The sequence below is a fragment of the Bos javanicus genome, chromosome 29 (genome assembly GCF_032452875.1).
Source record: "Bos javanicus breed banteng chromosome 29, ARS-OSU_banteng_1.0, whole genome shotgun sequence".
Lineage (NCBI taxonomy): Eukaryota > Metazoa > Chordata > Mammalia > Artiodactyla > Bovidae > Bos > Bos javanicus.
Window position 1 is genome coordinate 49565803 of NC_083896.1, and position 26888 is coordinate 49592690.

The following is a 26888-nucleotide window of genomic DNA, read 5'->3' on the forward strand; positions in this document are numbered from 1 at the left end:
CCAGGCTGAGTGTTGTGTCGGCTGCCGCCCCCACGCCCGACAGCGCGCACGGCGAGTGCCGGGCCATCCCGTCTGGGCAGTGGTGGCAGGTCATACCCCTAGAGGACCCACCACCCCCCCCGAAAACTGCTTTACGGTCCCTGGAGCTGGGAAAGCGCGCCCACACCCGGGGCTGCAGCCCAAGGCAGAGGGGACCCTGGGAGGCGGCTGCTTAGTGAAGCACACGACAAGGGACGGAGTCCCGGCCCCTCTGGGAACCCCACACAAGGCGAGTGGGCAGCCAGGCTGGTCACCCCTTCCCTCGGGCAGGGGACACAGCGACAGGGCCAGGCCGGGGCTTGACAGCAGTCACGGGAGCCGCGCTGGCTCCCGTCTGCCTCCCAGTGCCCTCTGGGGACCAGGCTCAGCGCCCTGCACAGAGTCGGCAGTCCTGGTGACACCGGTCATCCCCACACACGGGGGCAGCGCAGCGTGCAGGGCCACGGGCAGCCGCTTCCCGGCCACACTCACACTCCGCTCTCCCCAGATCCACATCAACCCCCAACCCCAGCCTTCAGGCGAGCAGCTGCGAGTCCTCCCTGGGATGGGCTGGGGTCTCAGTCTCTTGCTCAAGCCCGAGGAGGGACCCGCCTCAGTCGAACAGAAAGACCTCCTGACGAGCGCGGGACACTGGGGGCTGGAGGGCGGAGGGCCCCAGCTGCGGTTGCTGGGGGAGAGGTGGTCCACACAGATACACGGAGCCAGAGGAACATGTAGAACCTTTACTGTCTCCCGGGCAGAAACGGGTTGGGCCTCCATCACCCCTGGCCCACACCCTGGCGAGGTCTCCGTTCCCTGGTGGCACCTACAGGCAGCCGGCGGGCCAGCTCACTGCCCTGGAGCCCTGAGCCCACTCCAGCCCTGAAGCCGCCCTGGGGGCAGCGGTGGCCAGCCTTCTAGCACAGCCAGGTCAGGGAGGCGGCCAGGCAGTCTCCCAGCTCACAGCTCTGCACCTGGGGCCTCGGGGCTGCCACCCCTGCTCCGGAAGTGGTCCCTGCTCCGCTTCTTGCTGCCATGGAAACCCACTGTCTCCACCAGCGGGGGGCTGGACCCAGGCCTGGTGTGGGCCACACCTGCAGAGGCACCCACCTCCTGCAGGCCCCCTCGGGGTCCACTCCACTCCTCGGCTTCGGGGCTCCCGGGCCTGGCCAGGTGGGCAAGCTCCACGGGGCCCTCGCCCCCTGCCGCTCCTGGAACCCCAGGGTCGCCCCTGCCCGGTTCCCCCACCTTCCTGGATACCCTCTTCCTGTCGGGCCGAGCCTCGCTGGCTCGGGTGGGTTTGGTGAAGACAAGCCGGCCCTCCCCGCAGCTGGAGGGGTCCTGGTTGAAGGAAGGCATGTAGTTGCCGGGGGCAGCCAGGTTCTGCGGCCCCAGGAAGGCCAGGGCGGCGGCCCGGTTGCTCTGCTCGCTGGCCTCGGCCACATCGTCCAGGCTGTACCTGGTCCAGCGCTCAGGGTGGGTCACGTAGTCAGGGACAGGGGGCGCCCTTTGGGCAGCAGGGCTCCCAGCAGCCCTACCTGGGACCCCCGCTGCAGGCTGGCTGGAGGGTGTCAGCAGCTGCTGGAAGCCCCCCCCATCACCCGGGCTGGCTGGAGTCACAGCAGGCACAGCCCGCCTGGCAGCCCCCTCTAGCCCATCGAAGATGCTGTGGCTGCGCTGGGAGAAGGTGGAGCTCGTGCCTCTCAGGTGGAAGGGCTGCACCGCCTCTGTGGGGAGGCCCCTGGGGGGCGAGGGGGGCTCATCGGGGCCTGAATCCCCAGAAGCCTCCCCAGGCAGCCCCCCCGGGGACAGGGCGTCCACCCCAGCACCATCGGGCAGACTGAGGTCGGAGTCCGAGTCGCTGAGGGAGACAGTGTCGGGAGGCAGGGCGTCGACCTCCGGGTCAAGGAAGTGTTGGCTGTGCCCTGCCTCTGCCATGTGTCACCAGGCCACGCCACACCTGCACCAAAACAGCCCCGGGAGTCCCCGAGGACACAAGCTCAGACCCACCACCCCGGGCAGGATCAGCAGCAAGAGCGGTGTCCCAGGAGGAAGGGCCAGCCCCGCCCCCGGCACCGACCAAAAGCCCTCCTCTTACCTCCCCGTCTGATGGGCGCCTGCTGGACGCTGGAGGGCAGGTGGATTGAATGCTGACGAAGGTTCTTGGTGGCAAAGGCCCCCGCGCACGGCTCTGCTCAGCGGCTCGGTGACCGGCTAAGGGCAGGGAGGGACAGCCAGCCATCAGACTAGAGGGCAGACAAACAGAAGTGGTGCCAACCCCCCGGAGTGGGCCTGGGTTTACAAAGCCCCCGGAACAGCCAGGCCCAGGAGCTGGTCCTGTGACTTGTCACCTCTCTCAGGCCTCGCCAGGCAGGTCTGACTAGAGCCACTAGGGGACCCGCACGGGGTGGTCTGGTAGAGAGCAGCCAGCCTGGGTGTCAACCCGGGGTCAGCAGCAATCCTTGCGCTCCCTCTGTCGGCCACGTGCGGTAGTGGCAGGCAGTATGCTTAGCAGCTCAGTCGCGTCCGACTCTTTGCGGCCCTTTGGATTGTAGCCTGCCAGGCTCCTCTGCCAACAGGATTTTCCAGGCAAGAATACTGGAGTGGGCTGCCATTTCCTTCTCCAATAAATAATGAAGAAATGAATGAATGACACGTATAACATAATTTTGTGCTAAAGCAGATATCGTCCTCCTTCACTGGCTAGCAGCTGCAGGTGTGAAACATTAAAAAAAAAAAAACCTGTGGACTACAAACTGGAAACTGAGGGCATCCTGGCCACCGACTGAGTACTTTTTCACTTCGGAGAAAGACCGTCACTGTTTCGTTCTGACACAGTGCCAGTGTTTCCACACACTAGCATGTTCAATTGTTTTGTCCTCGTAACATACATACTTTCTAATGGATTACAAGGAGTTGTGAAGGGTGATCACGCTTTTCAAAAAGTGAAATTATGGAACCTACTTCGTGTCAGTCACTAGGCTAATCCTGGTAACTGACACGTCCTGTGGTGGCTCCACGTGATAGCTTATCACACGTTTTCAGGTCCGTGAGTGCTCAGAGGTACGGGAAGCAGCTGACAGTCATGGCGGTAACTGCAAACCGGCTCACTGAACAGCTCGAACTGACTCAGTCAGGACTTCACAAATATCTGTCGTGTGGATGATGAGTACATTTATTCACTTTGCTAATAACTGCAGTAAAGAATTTTAGAGCTTGATGTGGGATGCTGCCTGGGAAAAGGGCAGGCAAGAAGTACTCCACAAAGCTGGGGGCACCTGCCAGCTCTGTGAGGAAGAGGGGTGCTCCTGAGTGCAGACAGATGCCCTGGGAGCTCCAGAAGGGACTGCAGCCAGGTCCTTGACATCTGAGGATCAGGCTCTCAGGAAGCTGGCTCAGCCTTGTTTGGCAGAGGCCAGCCCCACAGCTCCTGAGGCAACCTCCAGGGACATCTGTGATCCTCCACACACCTTCACTTTCCCAGCAGAGCACAGAAGTCCTGCCAACACCTGGTTAGCATTCCAGTGTTACCAGGCACCCTGAAACTTGGTTCCAGGCTCAGAGGACAGGGCTCAGCCTCTGTCCACCAACTTCCTCTTCCCACCAAGCCTCCCTTGCTCGCCCAGGGGGACTCCGTTGCTCCTGCACCCACCAAAGACCAGGCCAGGTGGACCAGGAGTGGCTCTGAGTGCCCTGCTCCAGGCCAAACACAGGCGAGATCTGCATTCCTCTGGGCCTTGTATGACTCCCAAAATGAAGGGACAACTCCAAGAAAGGGGACACGAAGTAAGCGCCAGCGGTGTCTGTTTTAGGGCTGGCAGGACCGGAGTGGGGAGGTAATTTGCCCGTCATTCAGTACACTGGAGGCAAAGCTGGAGTTTCAACCAGCCTCTGGCTTCCTAAATTTGCACTCCCGTCCCCTGGACGCCCGTGATCAGTGGGACACACCGAGGGGAGCCGGGAATCGCGCCCCAAGATCGGGCATGCGAGGTCTGCGTCTCTTGAGTTCTCTGAGAACTTCCTGAGCTCACTGCAGGGCAGAGCTGAGTCCAGGCTGACGGAGGCGCGGGGTCGGGGCTGGCCAGGTCCCAGGGAGCGCTGGCTTCCTTGAGGGTTGTCTCTCTCCCCCGGGAGGCAGAGCCTTGATTTTCTCCACTCCACGCGCCCACAATGTCGGCGCGTGCCCAGCAGGCGCTCGTGTCAGCTGCCTGAGTCCTGCGGCCAAGTCGGGCGGGGGCGGGCCAAGGGTCCGGGCCTCACGAGGGTCTCCCTGGTTAGGGCAGCAGACTACGGACAGTGGCCCGCTGAAGCCCGACGGGTCAGCAGCACGGCCCTCCCCACCAAAAACCTACCGGCTCACTTCGGCCTGGCTGCCTCCATCTTGAGCCACGCTCAGCCCTTTGGGAAACCGAGTCCCCCGCTAGGCGATGGCCGCTTCTCCCGCGCCTGAAGAACTACATCTCCCACAAGGCACCTGGCTTCCACTCCTGAGGCCTATCGGGAGTGATGTCTTTGCGCATGCGCTAGCTTCCCTACAGGAAACTGTAGCGCTCCTTCGCGAAGAGACCGGAATTGACTCAGGAAGGGAGACGGGGTGAGGAGGCAGTGCTGCGACTCCCAGAATGCTCCAGGGCTAACGGCCAGAGCCTCGTTCTCCGTACTGTAGCCTACTTTGCCGGAAGCCGCAAGAACCGGAAGTGCGTAACGTATCCGGCGCGGTTTCCAGGCACTTCCGATCCCGTTCCGGAGCAGCCGTCCCTGTTCCTTCGGGTCCCTGGAACCGGGCCGGGGGGCGTGTCCCGCGGTGTGCATTTGTTTCGCCCACTGGACAACTCGGGCCGGCCGCCGCGTGGCAAGCCGCCTGAGGGAGGCGCCCTGGCCTCGCCTGCCGATTGTCTGACTGGTCTTTTCTGCCCCGAAAGTGAAAGTCTCCCAGTCGTGTCCGACTTTGCGACCCTGTGGACTATACAGTCCATGGAGTTCTCCAGGCCAGAATACTGGTGTAGGTAGCCCTTCCCTTCTCCATGGTGTCTTCCCAACCCAGGGATTGAACCCAGGTCTCCTGCATTGCAGGCGGAGCCTTTACCAGCTGACCCACCGGGGAAGCACCCACTGAAGCTCAGCGCAGATTCTCGTCTGCCCTAGTGGACGCCAGAGCGAGCCCCCTCGGCCAGGGCCGCACCCAGGAATCCAGGGTTCAGGCCGTGCTGCTGCCCAGCCCAGGAACCCAGAGAGGAAACAGGGCCCACTTTACTGTGCAACCTTGGGACACATCTTATGGCATCTGATCCCATCACTTCATGGCACAAAGATGGGGACACAGTGACAGACTGTATTTTTGAGGGCTTCAAAATCACTGCAGATGGTGACTGCAGCCATGAAATTAAGACACTTGTTTCTTGGAAGGAAAGTTATGACCAACCTAGACAGCTTATTAAAAAGCTGAGACATTACTTTGCCAACAAAGGTCCGTCTAGTCAAAGCTGTGGTTTTTCCAGTAGTCATGTATGGATGTGAGAGATGGACGATAAAGAAAACTGAGCACCAAAGAATTGATGCCTTTGAACTGTGGTGTTGGAGAAGACTCTTGAGAGTCCCTTGGACTGCAAGGAGATCCAACCAGTCCATTCTGAAGGAGATCAGTCCTGAATGTTCTTTGGAAGGACTGATGCTGAAGTTGAAACTCCAATACTTTGGCCACCTAATGTGAAGAACTGACTCATTGGAAAAGACCCTGATGCGGGGAAAGACTGAGGGCAGGAGGAGAAGGGGACAACAGAGGATGAGATGGTTGGATGGCATCAGACTCAATAGACATGAGTTTGAGTAAACTCCAGGAGTTGGTGATGGACAGGGAGGCCTGGCGTGCTGCAGTCCATGAGCAGTCCATGAGTCACAAAGAGTCAGACATGACTGAGTGACTGAACTGAACTGGGGACATGTCATCCCTAAAGGTGCCCACACTCAGGGCCTCACCAGGAATGAGGGGGTCCAGCCACCCCAGGCACTAATTCACATTGCAGCTTGAAGAGGGTTTCACAGCACAGGGAGAAGTAAAAAGGAGCAGGTTCCTTGGGCCATCCGTCTCCCAACCCACATACAGAAGCCCTGTGACCCCCAATGCAGGGCTGGGACCTAGTTTCCAATATTAGCCCCCAAGGTGGCCACTGGGAGCCCTTAACATACAAATTCCAGCCAGGGACTTGGATTCTCAAGAGGTCAGTTTAGTGTACAGACAGGTCAGTACCTGCCTGCAGCTCATGACGACATAACCCAGCATTCCCGGCGGGGGCAGCAGCCTCTGGCTGGGCCTCAGTCCCTGGTGCTGGGCCAGGTTGGGCTCCCCCAGTGAGTGGCTGAGGGCTTCACCTACAGCCCCTGGAAGATGGGGCCACCCAGCGCCTTTACAGGAGATTACAACCAGCTAGACAGGAAGAGAAGAGGCCCTAGGGAGGGAGCAGTGTGTCCATCGTCTACGGAGCTGACCATCAAGAGGAAGGGGAGTCTTGCAGGGCCCTCATATCCTGTACCAAGTGTTTTGGGTCGTCCTGCGCACCCCTCGTAGGCCCCCCCGGGCAGCAGTGCCATGGAGCGGGGACGGGAGTGAGGGCCAGGTGAAGGCTGCTGCTGGCGACATGAGGCCCAAGAAAGGGGCCCCACCGGCACCCACCAACAGGGTCCAGAGAGCTGAGCACCACCCGTGCCGGGCTCCTCGGCCCCTCAGGCTGCCCTCCGGATCTCAGAGGCCACGGGCACACGGAGGGGCCAGACTGTGTTAGCATGCCTGGTTTTTCCTTCTTTATTGAATGACTTTTCAAGATGTAATTACAATTGAAGGTGACGCGTTAGAAAGGAGAGGTGCGCGTTGAAGGCATAAGGCTGCTCGTAGACCCGGCTCCAGAGACAGGTGGCCGGAAAGGAACAAGGATTAAAAAAAGGCTGAGCGTGTGTGTCGCTCATGGGGACGGGCGCGTGGGTGCAGCTCGGCTGGATGGCCCTTGGTGGCCCCCAGGAGAGGCCTGGCTGAGCAAGCAGAGCCCCCAAGCAGCATAGGGGGGCCCTGCCCTGCAGTCCCCACGGCCCACTCACACGCCCCTACAGGTGACGTCAGCCCCAAAAGGACAATTAACAGGGAGCTTCAGGACATGAACAAAACCTCAAAAGTAAAAAAGCTGATAAGTGTAGCAGTGGTACCAGGAGGTTATATACACAGGTGGCGGCGGCCCCTTCTTGGAAGTGTCTGGATCACTCCGGGGGGCGCTGCCGGGGTCCCTGAGGCCCTCCCTGAGGCCTCAGCGGCCGCAGCCTCAGTACACCGAGCTGTTCCGAATGCCACAGCAGAGCACCATGCTCAGGATCATCTCGAAGATCTGCAGGGAGGGGGCGGGCGGGTGGTCAGCTCCCGGAGATTGTGGGAGGGGGTGGAGACCCCCGGGGGATCAGGGGCAGGTCCGTCAGCTCTCGGAGACCCCGGTGTTGGGGTGGGGTCCCCAAGCAGAGCCAGTGTGCCCCACTCACCATGATCACAGCGACCACGATGGCCGCGATGCCAATGAGGTACAGTTTTCCCGAGAAGAGCTCGTCGATCTTCCCATGGCAGTCCTCCTGCAGGGGCGGCCAGAGGGCAATCAGAGGCGCCCATTCTCCGACCCCACAGGGCAGCAGCAGCCCGGGGCCCCATGGAGGGGCACAGCCCCGCCCCCAGGGCCCCCCAAAAGAGGTGTGAACGGCGTCTGGTCTCTGCCTGGTGTGAACAGCAAGCATGCCAAAGGCACCCTCCCGTGCTCAGAGACCACGAGGCACCGTCAGGACAGGGCTGGCCCGGGAGGCCAGGGCACCCTCTACACGGGGCTCGGAAGTGACCACGGTCCCCAGGCAGAGCAGCTCCAACTCCAGCCACCGCACGGCCCAGCATGACCATGGCCTGAGGGAGCCCCGGCCACCACCCATGACCCAAGGGGCAGCAGCCAAACGGGGGAATCATCACGCACCTTGAACAAATTAGTGATGACGTTGCCACTGGAGGGACACAGGCTGTTCTTGAGCACAGAGGTGGTCAGTGTCATCAGCGTGTTGGAACCACAGCAGTTAAGCTGCAGGGATGGAGGGCGCCCGCCGTCAGCCCTGGGCACATGTCCCATGGGCTGCAGAGGCCCCAGGAGCCTCCCTGGCCCGGAAGCTGGGGGCTTGGGGCAGTCCCCTCCTGGGGGAGAACCACGCTGAGCGGCCCACTCCTCCTCACCCTTCCACTTAGCTGTGCTGGCCCACCCAGTTCCTGCCGGGGACCCCCCAGAAGACCCCAGGTTCCCAAGAGTGGGGCTGCCAGGCCCCAGTGCCCCTCCCGCTCCTGGCTGAGGTCACACCGAGAGGACAAAGCCTCCGGCCCCGGCCTCTCCCTCCGTGCCCCGGCCCCGGCCCTGCCGCACCGTCTCGTGGAAGGTCTTCACCACGGCCTTGGCGTTGTTGGCGTCGTCGTCCACGATGGCCTGCTGCAAGGCCTGGTCATAGAACTGCTTCACATCCTTGGCGATCTGGGGAAGGAGGTGCTCACAGCGCAGGGTGACTGTCCCCCCCCAAGACGTGCCTTCACCTGGCTCGCTTGGAAGGTCAGAATGGACCTGCCCGCCCGGAGCTGGGAGGTGGCTCTGCCTTTCACTCGGCCACCACGCCCCCTCCTCCAGGAAGCCCTCTGTGGCTTCCTACCTGAAGAGCCCGCCCAGAGAAGCGCCCACAGGCCAAGCCCTCCCCACAGCCTGAGCCCCTGCCCTCCCCACCAGCACCCCTGCCCTCCACCTGGACATGGCTCACCTGGTCCTTGTTGACAAAACCCCAGATGCCGGCGGCCACCTCACAGGCAAAGAGGATCACCAGGCAGGTGAAGAACTGGGGAGGGGAAGGGCGGGCAGAGAGGAGGTCAGAACAGGCCAGAGAGGGCCCAGGGCTCCCCGAGGCCGGCAGGGGCTCGCCTGCCACAGACGACGAGCACCCCAGGGGCCCACGGGCGCGTGTGGGGCGCTCGGCAGTATCCACCCGCCCCAGCCCTGATGGGGGATGAACCGTGTGAAGCAGCGTCTAGGACTCGGGCTGGCAGTTACCTGCCACCCTTCTCATCAGCCCCGAGAGACTGGGCTCTGGAGGACAGGGTGGCTGGGTAGGGGGAGCGCAAGGCTGGCTCTGGGCAGGTGGGAGGGGACAGGGAGCAAAGCCTGTGGGAAGCGGGGGGGGAGTCACTGTGGTGCACCCGGGACCCCCCCACGGAGACACAGGCGCAGACTCCCCAGCCCACGCCACCCAGACGCCAGGCCCTGGGCAGCACGGCCAGGCCTCTGCTTCCCGTGGATGGGTGACTTCCCAGGGATACCTGAGGCCACACCTGGGCAGGGACTCACGCTTTACTATATCTGTGGCTCGTTTTAACAAAGAAGAGAGAGAAAAACAACTTGGACTTATAACCGGGAACTAGACAAAAAACTCGATATAGCAGCAGTCTGCCATGGTGGGGTCTGAGAACAAACTGGGGCAACCAGAGAGCTGGCACTTGAGGGAGGTTCGCAGGGCCGGGCTGGCACCGAACTCCTGGTTCTGCCCCCTGGCCCACCCTGCAGCCCTCCCCCCCGACCCCATACCCAGCCCAGGACCTTACCGTGCCCAGCAGGCACTGGGACTCCTGGATGGCCCCGTAGCAGCCCAGGAACCCAACGAACATCATCACAGCACCCACGGCGATAAGGATGTAGATGCCTGCAGTGGAGAGACGTCACACCCTCAGCAGCCCAATGTCCCAGCACCCCCAACCCCCAGAAGCCCTCCTCCCTGCGCTGGGCACGCACACCACTGCCCAGGGCTCAGGAGGGCCCACCAGGTGCTGGCGCCCACCCTGCTGGGAGGAGGTCAGATGCCAAGTGGCTTGGAGAGGAGCCTCGAGGGGGAAGCAGCCTGGCAGGGCCATGTGGGCACCTCTGTGGGCCTCAGTTTCCTCCTCTGTGACGTAGAGGGAGTCAGGCATCACCGGGGCCAGGACTCAACGGCCAGTGGTGAGTGTTCGGGGGTCTCCACCTGACCCCGCCACCTGTGCGCACTGACCCCTGAGAGCCTCCGGGACTCGGTGGGCCTTGGAGAGCCACCCGCATCTCGGTGCCAAGGGCCCGGCTGCTGGCCTGGGAGGCGGAGTGGAGCCCGGGGTCTGCTGGCCCCAGCTCACTTGAGGGTGACACACAGGGTCAGTCTGTCCTCCTGGCCTGTCCAGCACTCACTGCTGGCCATGCGGCCCTTCCCTGAGTCTGCAGCCCACCCAGAAGGGGCCCTTGCCCCTTGAAACGCTGACCACGTCTCTCCAAGGACTTCCCACAACCCTAGTCCTTCCAGCAGACCTGGGCCCACCCCCCAGTTGCCATGGTTACGCAGCAGGCGAAGCTAGGGCAGAGCTAGGACACCAGGTCCCAGGGCTTTGGTGCCAAGGGCCCGCTGGCCCTGCCTGGCCGTCTCTGGAGAAGAAGTCTGGGAATTGGGACCCATTGGCAGGCTCAAAAGAAGCCTGGGGCCCTCTCTGGGCCAGATAGAGCCCTTGGGCGACCGTGAGTGGGCCTGGCTGAGGGTAAGCCCTGGTGGCTCCTCACTTGGACATGGCCAGGTTCTGAGACTCCCGTCCCCACATCCCTCCCTGAGGTTCAGCGGGATGGCCCAGGGCACCACGGAGGGGCATCCTGGCAGGTGCTGGCTCCCAGCACCCCCAGCCCGCCCCACGGGGCAGCCTTCCTGCTGCAGCAGGCTCTGGCTCTGACCTGTGAGGCTGGGGACCCTCCCAGGCCCTGCAGCATGGCCCGGGTGCTGCTTAAGTCCCGCTAACCACCCCCTACTTCCTGGCAGTGGACACAGAGCTCACGTCAGGGCCCACATCTGTCCCCACCGCCCTGGCAAGCCTCGTCTGCGTCGGACGTCTGCATCCTTCTGCCAGCCAGGGGGTTCCGAAAGGCTGGCCCCGGGTGGGCAGGGACGCTGCGGCCAGAGGGGCTCTGAGAGGCGCCCACCACTGGTGGCATGGTGGCACAACAGAAGCCTGAGTCCAGGGGCTGGTACCCGGCCTGCCAGGTGGTCCAGCCCTCCTTCACTCCTTCCCTGAGGGGAGCCCTCAGGCCCAGCGACGGCATGTTGTGGCACAGGCTGGAGGGGCACCCGCAACGCTAGCCATGCCCCCACAAGCCTCCCTATGGGGCCCTTCCCATGGCAGCCTGGGCCCGGCCCCAGCCTCCAGTCTTCTACCAAGGTCTCCCCAGACCCCCGGGCGTCTGCCCGGAATGTGTCTCCAGGGGGCCGCGTGGGGCCACCCAGGTCTGCAGCCCACTGCCACCCTTGCCCTGTCCAGGCTGAGGCAGGCGGGCTTCAGCTCCTCTCCCAGCTGCCAGGCCACACGCTGGGCTGAGAGCAGGAGCCAGCCAAGCCACGAGGACAGGGATCCCCTTCCCAAACGGTGCGCCCTGGGGAGCCCACACCCCCTGCACCAAGAGCTCGGAGAGGGGGACGCGGACAGAAGACCGGGACCACGCAGGGGCAGGCCCTGGGCAGGGGGAGGAGAGGCCTGGGAGGAGCCCCAGGGAGAAACTCCTCTCGAGCGTTCAGAGGACACCCTTGCATCCTCAGACGTGTGGGCAAGGCTGGCTGCTTTGCTCTGAGGGTGCTTGGCGTGGGGACAGCAGGGGCCGGGTCACAGTTCCCCTGTGCACTCTTGGGGTGTGCACACCCATGCTCTCCGCCTGAGACTCAGACCTGAGGGGGCCCCCACAGCCTGGGGGGTGGGGAGCCTAGGACCCTGCAGACAAGAGCTGGGGACCCTCCCTGGAGGGCTGGCCCCGGGACCACCCCCAGACCACGGGCTCCAGCCCTCCTGGGGCTGGCCCAAAGAGGACCCCCCACGACTCGGGGTGGCCGAGCGGGATGGTGCGTGTGGGCCACCCCAGCCCAGCATCCATGCGTGCATCTTGAGTGGGGCCCCCACGCAGCGGGGAAGACTGGGACCCCCACGCAGCGGGGAAGGACTAGGACCCCTTGCAGTGGGGAGGACTGGGACCCCCACGCAGCGGGGAGGACTGGGACCCCTTGCAGGGTCCACCCAGGATGGCAGGTGGTCGCGCCCCATGTGAGCCCCGCAGGCTTCCGGCCTGCTGCTCTGCCTGTGGGGCCGAGCGGGGCCCGCCCAGGGGCCAGTCCTTTAAAGGACAGAAATGACTCCGCACACCCTCCCTGAGCTCCCTGGGAGCCAGGCCCATCTTAGGGGGCAGGGCCAGAAGGAGGGGCTGTGCATGCGGAGGCCCCCTCCCCATCCTCCAGAACCCCTGCTCCCGGAGGCCCCAACCCCACACCCAGCCCGACAGATGCCCTGAAGGGCCGCGGCCTAATAAGGCAGCCAGTGTGGCCGAGGGGCCCCAGGCAGCCCAGGCATCCAGCTCCACCCCGCCCAGGAGCCTCCCTGAAAGGCCTGACACAGCGCCCCCGCCCCCACCCGCTACCCGCTCCCACCCTGGCTCCCCCCCGCCGCCCCCACCCACTGCCCACTCCCGCCCTGGCTCCCCACTGCTGCTCCCACCCGCTTGCTCCTGCCCTGGCTCCCCTCACCCCTAAGGGCGATCTGGTGAGATCCCCACAGGCCCCACACCCCTCCCATCCAGCTTTCCCTGGGAGCACCCTGGCCCAGGCAGGCCCTGGAACAACTGCAGAGGGCGCCCAGGCCCCTCAGCGTCCCCAGGCTGATGCAACCCCCTACAGTGTCCCCAGGCTGATGCAACCCACCCCCGAGCTCTTCCTGGTGGGCCTCCTCCTCCCTGCCCCAGGGAGAAGCAAGGCCCACTCAGTCGCCTCCTCCTGGAAGTGCTCCCTGACTGCCTGTCTGCAGCCTCACTGAGCTTACAATCACACCCCGCAGTGGCCTGTTCCTGCCGGCTCCCAGCCAAGAGCTGCCCAGGTCTGCAACCCATCCCCTATCACTTACCCACATAGAAGGTGTTGGGGGCGGGCCGGTCTCCGAGCTCCAGATACAGGAGGTTGGTGGTCTGCGGGTCATGGCGAAGCCACAGGGCCACGCCCAGTATCACACCTCCTGCCAGCTGGGGAGAGAACAGGGCACTGGTCACACGCGGCTCAGAGACTGGCCGTGGCGCGCATGGATCTCCCACGCAGCAGCGCAGAGAGGCGGGCCCTGGGCCCTCGCTCTGCAGGGTCAGCACCAAGGGTAGGGCTCACAGGCCCGGGGCTCACAGGCCTTGGGGTCGCAGACTCTGGGCTCACAGGCCCTGAGGTCACAGGCCCTGGAGTCACAGGCCCGGGGCTCACAGACTCTGGGCTCACAGGCCCTGGGGTCTGGGCTGCCCACTGCCTTGTGTCTACTTTGTCCCCTTGGTTTTCCAGATGCCCCAGGCGGGCTTTGGAACGGAGAACTGGGGACTCATCCAGACCCTCCCACCAAGCACCACCGGAGACTGCGGGACAGGCTGTCGGATGAGACTCAGACACCTGGTTATTCACAAGCACTTCTTTAGTATCGAGCGTGCCCCAAACGCTCCCGGAACACACTCACGCCAGAAAAGCACTCGCTGTTCACCTGGAGCGGAAGTGTAACTGACACCCTGTACTTCACTTGCTAAATCTGGCCAGAGGCCACACGGGAGCCCGCGACCTGGGGAAGGCCAAGCCCTCCTCCGAGGGGGTGGCACTGCCCTGAGCTGGCTCATCCGGGAACTCCAAGGAGTGAATGCCAAGTCTCTGGTGCCAGGACACGGTGAGGGGTGGCAATCTGATGCCACCGGGCCCTGGCAGGGCTGGCAGTCGCCGTCCGAGAGAGGGAGACTGCTGGGGAGGAAGAAGCTTGCTGTGCCCCCCCAGACAGCCGGCAGTGAGACCGCCCTGAGAGCGGGCAGGAAAGGGGGCTCCTCGCAGAGCCTGGCATGGGGGTGGGGGCTTCCGGCTGACTCACCCCCAGAGGTCGGTGGCTCAGGGGTAGGCAGGGTCTGCCCTTGAGGGCGCATCCAGGCCAGGCTCACGTCTGAGCATCCGACCCGGCCAGGCAAGCACCCCTGGGCTGCCCCACCAGTGAGGCAGTGACTGTTTTTGGAGCTAGGAACGCCAGCTCCTACACAGACCGTTGGCTCTGTGTCCAAAGAGGAAGAGAAACCAAAACACGGGCCCCAAGAAAACCACCTGGGCGGCCCGATGCTGGCCCCCGAGCAAGGCCCAAAGTCACCAGTGGGGGCCACGCTCAGCGGAGCAAGAAAGATTCGAGGCTCCGGCCCCATGGGCTGCCCCCAGGAAAGCCCCAAGCACCCCCAGGGATCTCCAGGCAGGGGACACGGGGCACTGCTGGGGCGGGAGGCTCGCAGCCCTACCCAGACCCTCCCACAATGGGCTGGCTCCATGCACGATAAGGCGGGGACCGTTGGTGCCTGGCAGCAGCCGGGCTGCCCCTGCCAGGGGAGGCTGCTGGCACCCCTCCCTGGAGCAGGTGACACCCTCCAAACCCCTGCCCCAGGATGGAGGCGCTCCCTGCCCCCCAACACTTCCCAACCGAGGGCAGCACGCGGGACCAGCAGGGTCCTTCCCAGGGGACCCAGGCCCTGCGCACCCCGCGAAGGGCAGTGCCCCAGCCACAGGCATCCTGAGGCTGCCCCAGGTGCCCGTCACACCCGCGAGAGGGCAGGAGGGCCTGGGGGACGAGAGTAGGGGAGGTGGGGGGTGGTGGGTGAGGCGGGCAGCTCCGGAGGGAGTCCCGGCTCCTGGCTCAGCCGGCTGCCATCTGCGCCTCCAGGGAAGGCGGTGGTGAGGCCGAGGGTTGCCGTGGTAACTCTGGCTGGAAACTGCCACTTATTCTGTTTGGAAACTGTGGTCCAGAGAGCGCTCTGTGAGAGTCCGGGACAAGCGGGCAGGGCGGGGAGCCTCACCCGGGCCTCCCTCTGTGGCCCCAGAGGCTGGGCCCCAACCCCGACCTGGCCCTGGTGTCCCCACTGCAAGGGGCGACGGACACGGAGGGGCCCCTCCCGCCCCTGGCTGTGCTGGGACCACCCATCTTCCCCTGCAGCCCCTCACCCCAGGGTCCCAGGGCACAGGCCCATGTGGAGCGCCTGGTCCTAACAGAAGCAGTGAGGGTCACGCCTGCCCCACCCCCAGACGCTGAGGCAGGGGGACCGAGAGGCAGGCAGAGCCCCCACCTCTCCCACCTCGGGAAGAGCTTCCCAGCACAAACCTCAGGATGTGCAGGGGGGCTGCGGTCTCCAGACTTCCCTGTGCTCCCCCACCCTCCAGAGGGGTGGACAGGGAAGCCCGTCCTGCCTACAGGGCAGGGGGCAGCCTGGTGCTAGAGTGCCCCCTCCTCGGCCATGCCAGGCCCCGCACACGCCCGCTCGGGTGGGCCTGGGGAAGGCAATGGGCAGTGACCAGCCCAGTCCGGGGGGCGGTGAGCACTCACCTACGGTCACCTACAGAGGACGGGCAAAGCAGCACTGCGACCCCCAACCCCACCCCAGGAGGGCAGGGCGGGGGACCCAGAAAACCCCCAAGTCTGAAAGAAGCCTGCTCTTCAAAGACTAGCACGGACTGGCGCTGGCAAATGGCAACAAGGACCCGGATCCAACAGGTATCAAGAACTTTCAAAACTCAGCAAGAACACAAATAACCCTATTTTTAAAAAACAGGCCAAGAAACCTCACGAAAACCTAAGCCTGAACAGACACTTCACCGCAGAAGAAACACGCGCAGCAAATAAACACACGGAAAGATGCCTGACGTCACTGGCCCCAGGGGAGATGCAAACGAAACCACAGTGAGACGGAGACCAGACCAGGTGCTGGCGAGGGCCCCAGGGACAGAGCTCCAGCCCCCAGGATGCTGCCCCCGCAGGCCTGTGCCATCCCCTGCACCCCTAGGTACTGCCTGAAGTGGGGGTGGACATCATGCCCACACACATGTGCTTTCCCGGTAAGCCCCCAAACCGGGGACAACCCACCTTCTGATTCCCTTCGTATAAAAGGTAGAAGAGGGACTTCCCTGGCGGTCCGGGGGTTAGGACTCCATGCTTGCAGAGGACACAGGTTCAATCCCTGGTCAGGGAACTAAGGGTCCAAAAACTCTTTACAAACTTAAAACATGCAGACATGGGCAGCAGTGGCAGGCTAGTGACTGCCTGGAGCAGGGAGGTGGTGCCCTGGGGGCAGGCCCTGGGGCTCTGCTGGGGTGAGCGCTGTGCACACCCTCCTGGTGGCGGGCTCAGTGTCCACAGGGGCCTCACACATCAAAACCTACCAGGTCCTGTGAAACTGAAAGTGTCAGTCGCTCAGTTGTGTCCGACTCTTTTGCGACCCCAAGGACTGTGGCCCGCCAGACTCCTCTGTCCACGGGATTCTCCAGGCAAGAAGACTGGAGTGGGTTGCAATGCCCTCCTGCAGGGGATCTTCCTGTCCCAAGGACCAAACCAACATCTCCTGCATCGGCAGATGGGTCTTCACCACTAGCGCCATCTGGGAAGCCCTGTCAGTTCAGTCCAGTCGCTCAGTCGTATGTCAACTCTCTGCAACCCCATGGACCGCAATACACCAAGCTTCCCTGTCCATCACCAACCACAGAGTTTACTCAAACTCAGGTCAACTGAGTCAGTGATGCCATCCAACCATCCCATTCTCTGTCGTCCCCTTTTCTGCCTGCCTTCAATTTTTCCCAGCATCAGGCTCTTTTCAAATGAGTCGGCTCTTCACATCAGGTGGCCAAAGTATTGGGAGTTTCAGCTTTAGCATCAGTCCTTCCAATGAATATTCAGGACTGACTTCCTTTAGGATGGACTGGTTGGATCTCCTTGCAGTGCAAGGGACTCTCAAGAGTCTTCTCCAGCACCACAGTTCAAAAGCATCAATTCTTCGGCACTCAGCCTTCTTTATGGTCCAACTCTCACATCCATACATGACTACTGGAAAAGCCATAGCTTTGACTAGATGGACCTTTGTTGGCAAAGTAATGTCTCTGCTTTTTGATACACTGTCTTAGGTTGGTCATAACTTTTCTTCCAAGGAGCAAGTGTCCTTTAATTTCATGGCTGCAGTCACCATCTACAGTGATTTCAGAGCCCAAAAAGATAAAGTCTGCCACTGTTCCCATTGTTTCCCCATCTATTTGCCATGAAGTGATGGGACCAGATGCCATGATCTGTTTTCTGAATGTTGAGCTTTAAGCCAACTTTTTCACTCTCCTCTTTCACTTTCATCAAGAGGCTCTTTAGTTCTTCTTTGCTTTCTGCTGTAAGGGTGGTATCATCTGCGTATCAGAGGTTATTGATATTTCTGCCGGCAATCTTGATTCCAGCTTGTGCTTCCTCCAGCCCAGCATTTCTCATGATGTGCTCTGCATAGAAGTTAAAGACCCAGTTTCCCCCTCAGTCAGTCTCTTCCATCAGGAAGATTCCATAAGCCTCTTGTCCTTCTGTCAGAGAGTAGGCAGACTGGAACCCACAGTCACAGAAAACTAACCCATCTGATCACATGGACCACAGCCTTGTCTAACTCAATGGAACTAGGAGCCACGCCATGCAGGACCACCCAAGACGGACGCCTCACAGTGGAGAGTTCTGACAAAACATGGTCCACTGGAGAAGGAAATGCAAACCACTTCAGTGCTCTTGCCTTGAGAACCCCATGAACAGTCTGAAAAGGAGGAAGCCCTATAGTTTGCCAAAGAGAAAATCGTTCAGGAGCCAGTGTAGACCCTGAGCAGGTCGTCAAAACCCAGGGCTGCTGGGACAGAGCACACGTGTACTCTGGACACAAGTTTAGTTTGGTCTTCCTTGGGGGCTGGGTAAAAACGAAAGTGAAAATTTGTCACTAGGTCATCTCCAACTCTTTGTGACCCCACAGACTGTAGCCCACCAGGCTCCTCTGCCCTTGGGATTCTCCAGGCAAGAATACTGGAGTGAGTAAGTGATTCCCTTCTCCAGGGGTTCTTCCCAATCCAAGGATTGAACCTGGGTCTCCTGCACTGAAGACAGATTCTTTACTGTCAGAGCCACCAGGGAAGCCTTTCCTTTTGAAGACATTCTGTTTGCGGCTGCGCTGGGTCTTCACTGCTGCAGGGCCTTTTCTGGTTGCAGGGGAAGCTTCTCATCGCCGTGGCACCAACTCCAGGGCACGGGCTCACCTGCCGCGGCCCACGGCCTTCGTGATTCTGCAGCATGCACGGTCTTCCCGGATCGGGGATCAAACCCACGCACCTCCTGCCCTGGTAGGTGGCTTCTTCACCACCGAGCCACCAGGGCAGCCCCCAGGTTGTCCATCTTAAATGTGCGGTTGACGCTGTGTCACACAAAGCTGTTTAAAAGCCCCCACACCCAGATCCCTGTCTACTGGACTTCCAAGCAGCAAGTCCTGAAGGATCCCAGCTGCCTTCTTCACCGAGGTCAGGACCCCAGGCTTCCAGTGACCAGCAGGAAGCATCTGGAAATGTTGAAATCTTGTCCACAGAACTGAGGTTTAACATCAAACAAGGGACTGGATAACTAAGGATACGCCCGCTACAAAACAGAGTCCGGTGTTAACGGAAAGCATGCCGTCCTGGCATTGCATGGGAACCGGGACCTCCGGCTACTGGTCACCTTGGACCCCTGGGCGTCTTCCTGCCTCCAGTGTCCTCACGTGCACACTGAGGAATTCACGGTGCACACGTGGACACGGGCAGAGCACGCGGATGACGCCGCTGTGTACGGAGCGCGCCCGACAGCGCTGGCGACTGCTGGGACGGCCATCGGGAGCGTCGGGCAGGCTGGTCCCCAGTGGGGTCTGCACGGCTTCCTCTCCCCTCTCCCCTCTCCCTCTGGGGATCCCAGAGCGCCGGCCTGTCGGAAGGGCTGCTGCCAGCTGCTCTTGCACCCAAGACGCTCCTGCTGGGGGCGAGGCTGGGCAGCAGCTCAGGAAGGGGCTGGCTGACCCGCTGCTGGGATGACCAGGGGGCTCCACACCGGGGAACGGCACGGGCTGTTTGCAGTGCTTTGAAGGCTCACTTTCTGTTTCTCTCTTCTTCCCTCCTTTCCCAGAATTAATAAATGAAAGCGTCAGCTAGGAAGAGGGGGTGGGGAGCTGCCAAGTACACTGGGTTCCCGCCCGGCCAGTCTGCGTTTCCAAGCAGCAGCTGAAACGGAGAAGGAGCGGGCGTCTCCCTGCTTCCCTCTCAGCTGAGCCTGCTGCCCCCCACCAACCCCGCCAGGCCTCGGGCACCTCCTCACCCCCAACCCTGCCGCATGGTCGCCCCAAGTGCTGCCCACACGCTCCAGGAGTGACAGGACATCCGTGTACCCCGTGCCCCTTTAATCGGCGGCCAAGCCCCAGCAGCCCCCAGGCGCTCGTGCCCTCATCGTGCCCTCAGCCCAGCGCTGTCAGGGAGGACGGCGCTCTGACCCAGGGAGTGCCCACACGGCTCGGCACCCGAGAGGTCCTGGGGCCTGGAGACCCGCCCAGGAGCACAGTGAAGGCCACAGGAAGGGAGCGAGGCAGGAAGTGCCCCTGCAGACCCTGGGACAATTCAGAGGGCAGAGGTGCAGCCCAGATGCTGCTAATGGGCGTGGAGGGTCAGGAGGGCCAGAGGGCACCCCGCTCAGGCGGGGCCGGGACGCGGCACCACAGGCTGAGCCTCCACCTCCACCCGCCACAAGGACAGACACGGTGACACGGGGCCTGACTGCCCTCCCGGAGTCCTGCCGTGCCCTCTGGGAGCAGGGCCGCCCAGCTCAGGGCAGGAAGGAAGGAAGGACAGAGGAGCAGGACCCTCGGCTCAGCCAGGAAGCGGAAACCCCTCTCCAGCCCCTCGACCTCAGGAAGCCGCCTGGCCCGGCCTCTAAAAATAGGCGTGGGGGTGGGGAAGGACTCGGGCCCCAGGGCCCCACCAGCAGGGGATCCCAGAGCGCCCTCCTGCCGGGAGGTGAACACAGGCCCCCCGCCGCCTCCCGGGGCCCAGCAGAGCAGGCCTGGTCACTTTCTGGGCCAGTTCCCGAGCCTACCACCCACTGTGGGCAAGGAGCCCAGGAAGTGGCCTGCTCCTCCACCCCAAACCCGGCCCACCAGCTGAAAGAGCCCCTCGTGTGGATGGCCCTTTGCCCCCTCGGCCCCTGTGCGGGGGCGGGGGGCACATGTGGACACTGACCTCCCAAGGCTGAGCTGCAGGGGGCCGCACACGTCAGACAAGGAGGGTCTGGGGGTACTGGGAGCCCACTGCAGAGGGAGAGGGCAGGTGAGTGGGCCCGGGTAGGGGGCAGAGGCAAGCAGAGGGCCCCTGGGGCAGCTCAGGGTGTCTGACCGGCACCTGCTCGCCACAAGCCCGGGCACAGCCACTCGCCCTGGGGGAATGCCACACCACCCTGCTGCCGCCTGGAGCCATGCCGGCCTTGAACCACAGCGGTTGAAGGAAGGGCCCTGGTTTCCAGCCTGCTTCTACCACTTCCTCACGTGGGCCACTTGGAACCTCAGGCTCCTTATCGCCCCAGTGGGCCGCAGATGTGGGCAAGGGGAAGGCGCTGAGGAGTTTCACATGGGCTAGAGCTGATATCTTGGGGACAGAAGGGAAGATTGTCCACCCAGAGAGCAGGCAGCTGAGCCCCTCGGGTGGGGAGCAGAGAGGACCTCGGCTGTGTGTGAGGGAGACACCCCCGTGAGCCCTGAGCAGGCAGGACTGCGGAAGGCAGTTCCCAGGCCCACCGCCCCCTGGTAGCCCCCATGCACCTAAGACCCACACTATCGAGCTCTGGGGCTCGGGTCTCCCAGCACCCAGACTGGAGGCTGGGCAGGCAGGCAGGCAGCCCGGGGTCCTTACTTATGTTCCCCCACCACGATGCCCAGGGCACCTGGTAGCCCCAGAGTCACAGCCTGAGCTGTAGCCAGCAACGGGCTGCAGAGCTGAAGCAAACTCAACAGGCACCGCAGGTGAGGCAGACGGCACGCCAGGCGAGGCAGGGCTCCAGGGCACTGCTGGACGCTCCCCGAGGGAGAGTTATGGCCCGGGGCGACCTGGGCGTGGGAGTCGCAACAGAAGACTCACTGTGAGGGCAAGGGATGCGGGGGGCCACCCCGCCCACACCCACCCGCTCCGCATGGGCCTGGCTTCCTGTCCTTCACCTCCCCCACAATCATCACGTCTCCCTGGCAGTTGGGGTGCAGGGAGCAGCACCTTTCTCAAGGTATAAGGGCTACAGCTTCCGTGGAGAGGGGAAGGGGGCCCTGCTCCCCAGGCCTCTGTGGCGACCCGACCCACACCCAGGCTCTGGAGCCCCCTGCCCGAAGCATCCTCACTACGCTTCAGGCTCTTGAGGAGCCCGACGCCACCCCCAGCCCCGGCTCCAAGGTGCCTCCCTGTCCGCGGAGCCCAGCAGGCCTCAAGGCCAGGGAGGGTGGCTGCCCCTCAGCTGGTCGGCCACCCCTGCAGGGCCTCCCCCAGCGTCTGGGCGCCCACCCGGAGGCCCCCGGTGGTCTTGTGGGAATCGGCACCGGCTTTGCTGTAGCGAGGAGGGGCCCAGGCCCCACAGAACAGAGTGTGTGCTGGAGGGCAGGGGGTGGCACCGAAGTCCAGAGGCTCTGGGAGGAAGCCTGCGGGGTCAAACCACATCTGGCGGACAGGTGGAAATGGCCCAGGAGAGACTCTGCTAACCTGTCATAGTCAATCTGCTCCTGCAGGGTGGGCGGTCCTGGCCACCGGCCCGTGCCGCCTCCAAGGTGGAAAATACCCAGGCCTGGCCGCAGCCTGGCCCAGGTCCCGGGGGGACAGGGCCAGGCTCCTGCACCCCCACACCACCCCTAACCGGGGCCCTCTGCAAAACGAGTGCAAACGTGCCGTCGGCCCCTCCCTCGGGCACTGGACTCTAAACCTTATTGACCACGGCCCAGGTTCCCCCGCCACGGCTCTCAGGCACTGGGAAGGAGTGTAGGTAGATTATCTGGGAGGAGGGTGGTTTGGCGCGAGCTTATTTCTGTCTGGCCTTCAAAGCAGTTAGAGATAGGGATCAGGGTGAACTCAAATTTCCGGAGGGAGACTGAGCTGGGGGCCGCGGGTGGCACCCCATGGGATGGAGCAGAGCCAGCAGGGTCCCGGGCGCCCACGTCTGTACCGCCTGGTGCCCAGACACTCCCCCTGGGCAAGCCTGACCTGGGCACAGACCACAGACTTCCACTTCTTGGCCTGGCCCAGATCGACAGCCGTAGCCCAAAGTTCAGCAGCCAGGTGCCCGGGGTCACCAGGGGAGGCCACCTGCCCCTTTGAAACAAGGCGCAGAAAGTCCCTGCCCCCCAGCAGAGCCCGCCTGGGTCTGGCCCCTCTCCCGGGAAGGAAGGTGACAGAACCGCTAAGTGACAGACAGCCATGTGCCGTCTGGAAGCGACAGCAAAAGGCTGGTGAGCAGGCCTCTAACCAGCCTCGCCCCAGCCTGCCCCGGCCTGCCCCGGCCGCTTCCTCTGGAAGGAGGTGTGAGTGCATGGGGGCAGTGGATGTCAGGGCAAGGCTGCCGCTGTCCCAGAGGGGAAGCCGTGATCACACCCATTTCACAGATGTGGTTGGCAGGCTCCCACAGCTCGCACACTCTGGGCTGGGCAAGAGTGCAGGGCCGGGAGCCTGCACAGGCCCCGAGCTGCCCCAGCAGCAGGGCCCCTGAGTCCCAGCTGCCCCACCCTGCCAGGGAGCTCCCAGGCTCGCCCACACACGCCCCAGTGGGCAGGAGCTCCAGGCCCCGCTCCCCAGCTCGGGCCGGGCCACTCGTCCGCCAGCCCAGCCACCTCACAGCCCTCAGCCACCTCCACAGGGGCTCGGGGTCTAGTGTGCAGACGTGGGAGAGCCCGTGTGTGTGTGTGTGGCGGCGGGGGGGGGCGCAGGGCCGGTGTGTATGTGTGTGAGAGAGAGCCCGTGTGTGTATGTGTGTATGTGTGAAAGCCCGTGTGTGTGTCTGCATGTGTAAGAGCCTGCATGTGTCTGTATGGGTGAGAGCCCGTGTGTGTGTGTGTGTGTGTGTGTGTGAGTGTGAGAGAGCCCATATGTGTGTGTGTGTGCATGTGAGAGCCTGTGTGTGTGAGCCCGTGTATGTGTGTGAGACCGTATGTGCGTGTGTGTGTGTGAGCCTGTGTGTGTGTGTGTGTGAGAGCCTGTGGGGGGTGTGTGTGTGTGTGTAAGAGCCCGTGTGTGTGTGTAAGCCTGTGTGTGTGTGTGAGAGCCCGTGGGGGGTGTGTGTGTGTAAGCCTGTGTGTGTGTGTAAGCCTGTGTGTGTGTGTGTGTGTGTGCACGTGAGAGCCTGTGTGTGTGTGAGCCCGTGTGTTTGTGAGAGAGACCGTATGTGTATGTGTATGTGTGAAAGCCCATGTGTGTGTGTGTGAGCCTGTGTGTGTGTGTGAGAGCCCGTGGGGGGGGTGTGTGTGAGAGCCCGTGGGGTGTGTGTGTGTGTAAGAGCGTGTGTGTGTGTGTGTGTGTGTGTGCGCATGTGAGAGCCCGTGTGTGTGAGAGACCATATATGTGTGTATGTGTGAGAGCCCATGTGTGTGTGTGAGCCTGTGTGTGTGTGTGAGAGCCCGTGTGTGTGTCTGCATGTGTAAGAGCCTGCATGTGTCTGTATGGGTGAGAGCCCGTGTGTGTGTGTGTGTGCGCGCGCGCGCAAGTGAGAGCCTGTGTATGTCAGCCCGTGTGTGTGTGTGAGCCTGTGTGTGTGTCTGTGTGTGCGCACGCGTGTGCGCTGGCATGTAGGGGTGGGCTCCTTCCAGGAACCCATGCCAGCAGGCCTGTGCCGCCGCCTCCCAAGGGGACGGCTTTACTCACTGAAATGAAACTTGCGAAAGTGCCTGGATCCGGATCCAGACACGCAGCCTCCACCTCCCGCCTGGCTCGCACCCCAGCCTCCCCACGTCACAGCCTACACCTGCCAAGGAGAGCGGTCTTCCCTACGGCCACCAAGCCCAGCACCCAGCTCCTAAACTAACAGGACCCCCAGTTCAGAAGGGAGGGAGCCAGGACCAGGGCAGCAGGCTCCACCAGGGTCCAGGCCCCGGCCCCACACTCTTGGCTGGGGTTGGGGGTGCAGAGAGGGACTCCCCGCTCCCCACCATGGGTGGGTGGGGCCTCCGTGCCCCTGGAAGCCAACTTGTCAGAGCTCTGAAGGGCAGGCCCGGGGAGGGGACGGGAGGGGAAATAATTCCTCCGGCCTGAATAGAGTGGCCCCGGGGGATGTGTCAGGCCTCCGCCTGGGCTGCCTGGGAAACCTGGGACTTTACCAGAGGCAGCTGGGAGGGGCTGGGGGAGGGGGGAGTCTGCCGGAGACCTCCCAGGCCGCGCGGTGGGAGGGGCTTCTCCGGGAAGCTCGGTCTCCTTCCTTGCCCCCCACCTCCCACCAGGACCCTCCCAAGCTCTGCTCTCAAGGGAAAAGCTTGAAAGCCATGGGGAGAGGGGGTCTGGTCGACACCCCTTGCCAAGGCCAAAGCAGGCGATTACTAAATCAACACCAAGGCCAGCCCCTCAGCAAAGGTTGCCAAGGCCCCTGGCCCATCCTGCCAACCTCCCTGCTCCCACCCCCAGGGCAGAGGCTGATGGCCACGGGCCCCCACGGGTGCCCCTGCAGGCAGGATGTGACAGCTCCACTCTAAGTCCAGTCTCCGCCCTCCCCACCCCAACACCTCGGTGTCCCGGGGCCTGACCCTGGGCCGTCCGGAGGGCAAACAGAGGTCTCCAGGCCCACACAGTTCTCCAGGAGCCATTTTAAAACTTTAGCCTCCCCCTGTCGACTTGACATCCAGCAGACAGTCCTCGTCCTCCGGGACAAGGGCTGAGCAGCCTGGGGCGGTGGAGAAGCAACGAGGGGCCAGAAAGTGGCCCAGGTCCCTGCCCGGGGACCCCCAAGGGGTGGCAGCGCACAGCTGCCAGAGGGGCTCCTGACGCCCACGCCTGGGGGCCCCCGGGACAGCAAGAAATCTCCACGCCCCTAATTCCAGCACCAACAGGAAATGGAAACAAAAGCCAAAGCTTCACCGGGCACCAGCCAGCAGTTAAGGCTGATCAGGAAACACAACTCAGGCCTGCTGCCCAGAGGCCCCAGGAGACCCTCCAGCACCCCTCAGACGTCTCACCTGTGGGCACCTCTTTCCAAGCCCGGAGCTGGGCATCCACCCCGCCCCAGCACCCTCAGGCTCGGAGTCGCCCACCTCTCCGGGCCCCCTGCCTGTGCCAGCTTGGAACACCGCTCAGCCCCTCGCCCCTCACAGCCTCTGCAGCGCCCCAGGGCGAGGAGGGGCTGGAATCTACCTCTGGGTGAGGAGGCTCGGCCCCTCAAACTGGGGGCACCACTATGCAGGCACCCCGGCACGCGGGCCACCCGGGTGCAGGGCGCTTCTTGTTTGCGCTTTGCCCGGGCACGGACCCCCAAACCGACCCTCAGGGTGGCGACAGCAAACAGGAGGATGAAACTGAGTTGGGCCCAGAGTGGGATGGACAGTCCCCAAGACTAAGGCAAACTGTAGCGCGCCACCCCACCTCCCCCCTCCCGCCCGCCCGCCAGCCAGCCACTGCACCGGGCCGGGCCGCCCATCTAGGGGCGGTGGCTCTGATGAGCTCATGGGGGCGGGGTGTCTCAAGCCCCGCCCTCGAGCCCCTCTTTCCCCAAGAAGCAGGGCGGCCCCAGAAACAGCGGTCCGGAGAACTAAGCAGTAGCCGGGCGCTGGGTTCGGGACACGCACCCACCGCACCACCACCATCACCAGCCGGGAACGGACCCCAGGTCCCCGAAGGGCCCGGCCGCGGGGTTCTGGGTCCCGACGCGCAGAGGCCCGAAACCCGTCTTAGAGCCCCCAGACCCGCCGTCGAGGGACGCGGCGGCCCCGGACGACCCCCACCTTCGCGACTCGCCGGCCTAGGCCCTCCCACCCACCCAGGCTGGGCGCACACAGGTGGCCCCGCAACTTAGCGGCCCGGCTGCGCCCCTTGGCGGGGCCTAGCCCAGCGCGCGGCCCGCCGGGCTCGGGGAACGCCCTCCCACCCCGGTGCAGGCTCACCCAGAAGACGAAATTGAAGACGAAGAGCAGGTATTTGATGCACTTGGTGCAGCCCTCTACCCCCATGGCGGCGCGGGCGGCGGGCGGCCTGCGGGGCGCGTGCCTGTCCTGGGTGTCGGGCGCGGGGCCTGGCGGCCTGGAGAGCGGCTGGGGGCCTGGCGGGCGGCTGGGGTGCGCAGACGGGAGGCGCGGGGCAGGCGCGGACAAGGGGCGCCGAGGATCGCGGACTAGGCGAGCGGGAGGCCTGGCCGGCACGCGCCTGAGTCTTCGCAGCCGCTGCGCGCTCACTCTGAGCTCGGGCGCGCGCACCGCTCCGGTATTAATAGGGCGCCGAAGCCACGCCCACAGGCTCCGCCCCGAGGCCCCCCCCCCCCCCCGCCCCTGCTGCCGGAGCGCGGAGTGGACGCAGCCCCAGCCAGCAGCCTGGCCCCCGGGGAAGGGGCGCACGACCCTCCCCCTGTGGCTCACACACTTCGGGGTGTCAAATAGTGCAGTCAGGACGCAGGGGCCTGGGCGCGCAGTGCCAGGCGCCGCATGCATCCCTAGGCTGCGGGCACGCTCGATTCCCCGAGGGGCCGCGCGGGAGGACTGGCCTGCAGCCAGGGAAGACTCACTTCCCCTCCTCCTTCAGGCTCCTGGGGACGATCCTCGAAGGCCCCATGGAGGAGGTGATGCACCGGCCAACAGCTAAACAGTGCGCTTTGTTCACAGCGCTTTCCGGGACAGAAAGCCGGGTCGGGTTGGGAGTGAGGCGGCCGTGGAGGAGGCCCTGGCGTGAAGATCATAGAAGCCGAGTCTAGGTCGCTGAGCCCTTGCCCCATGGAAACGGGGAATCGCTGAGAGCTGGTAGAG

The 26888-nt window shown here is 63.5% G+C and overlaps 3 protein-coding genes across 6 annotated transcripts; all 3 read right to left on the minus strand.

Annotated features, from left to right (window-relative positions):
- Positions 1 to 746: 746 nt before the first annotated feature.
- On the minus strand, positions 747 to 6690 carry TSSC4 (tumor suppressing subtransferable candidate 4). 4 transcript variants are annotated; one of them, XM_061407364.1, is made up of 3 exons: positions 4371 to 6690; positions 2117 to 2232; positions 747 to 1978 (listed from the first exon to the last, which is right to left on the minus strand). In XM_061407364.1, exon 3 carries the CDS (start codon positions 1954 to 1956, stop codon positions 979 to 981), a length of 978 nt encoding a protein of 325 aa, XP_061263348.1. In that variant the 5' UTR covers positions 1957 to 1978; positions 2117 to 2232; positions 4371 to 6690; the 3' UTR covers positions 747 to 978. The 4 variants fall into 4 exon arrangements, with proteins under 4 accessions (XP_061263348.1, XP_061263351.1, XP_061263350.1 ...); XM_061407367.1 differs by having other exon boundaries at positions 2117 to 2264; XM_061407366.1 differs by having other exon boundaries at positions 3967 to 6690.
- Positions 6691 to 6793: 103 nt separating this feature from the next.
- Positions 6794 to 26349, minus strand: CD81 (CD81 molecule). The gene is made up of 8 exons (XM_061407368.1): positions 26037 to 26349; positions 13001 to 13115; positions 9662 to 9759; positions 8827 to 8901; positions 8445 to 8549; positions 8010 to 8111; positions 7537 to 7623; positions 6794 to 7388 (listed from the first exon to the last, which is right to left on the minus strand). The coding sequence occupies exons 1-8, from the start codon at positions 26100 to 26102 to the stop codon at positions 7326 to 7328; spliced, it is 711 nt and encodes a 236-aa protein (XP_061263352.1). The 5' UTR covers positions 26103 to 26349; the 3' UTR covers positions 6794 to 7325.
- Positions 13122 to 26030, minus strand: LOC133241609 (histidine-rich glycoprotein-like). The gene is made up of 2 exons (XM_061407363.1): positions 23550 to 26030; positions 13122 to 23411 (listed from the first exon to the last, which is right to left on the minus strand). The coding sequence occupies exons 1-2, from the start codon at positions 23765 to 23767 to the stop codon at positions 22361 to 22363; spliced, it is 1269 nt and encodes a 422-aa protein (XP_061263347.1). The 5' UTR covers positions 23768 to 26030; the 3' UTR covers positions 13122 to 22360.
- Positions 26350 to 26888: the final 539 nt, after the last annotated feature.

What these genes read in the sequence shown, in the direction of transcription:
- TSSC4 (XM_061407364.1), bottom strand. Translation starts at nt 1,956, where the DNA reads ATGGCAGAGGCAGGGCACAGCCAACACTTCCTTGACCCGGAGGTCGAC.
- LOC133241609 (XM_061407363.1), bottom strand. Translation starts at nt 23,767, where the DNA reads ATGGGTTCCTGGAAGGAGCCCACCCCTACATGCCAGCGCACACGCGTG. An exon ending in CTCTCACACACACACACAGG is followed by an intron (nt 23,412 to 23,549) that starts CTCACACACACA and finishes TCTCACACACAC; the next exon opens with CCCCCCCACGGGCTCTCACA.
- CD81 (XM_061407368.1), bottom strand. Translation starts at nt 26,102, where the DNA reads ATGGGGGTAGAGGGCTGCACCAAGTGCATCAAATACCTGCTCTTCGTC. An exon ending in CCCCAACACCTTCTATGTGG is followed by an intron (nt 9,760 to 13,000) that starts GTAAGTGATAGG and finishes TCTCCACTGCAG; the next exon opens with GCATCTACATCCTTATCGCC. An exon ending in CCCAGTGCCTGCTGGGCACG is followed by an intron (nt 8,902 to 9,661) that starts GTAAGGTCCTGG and finishes TCCCCTCCCCAG; the next exon opens with TTCTTCACCTGCCTGGTGAT.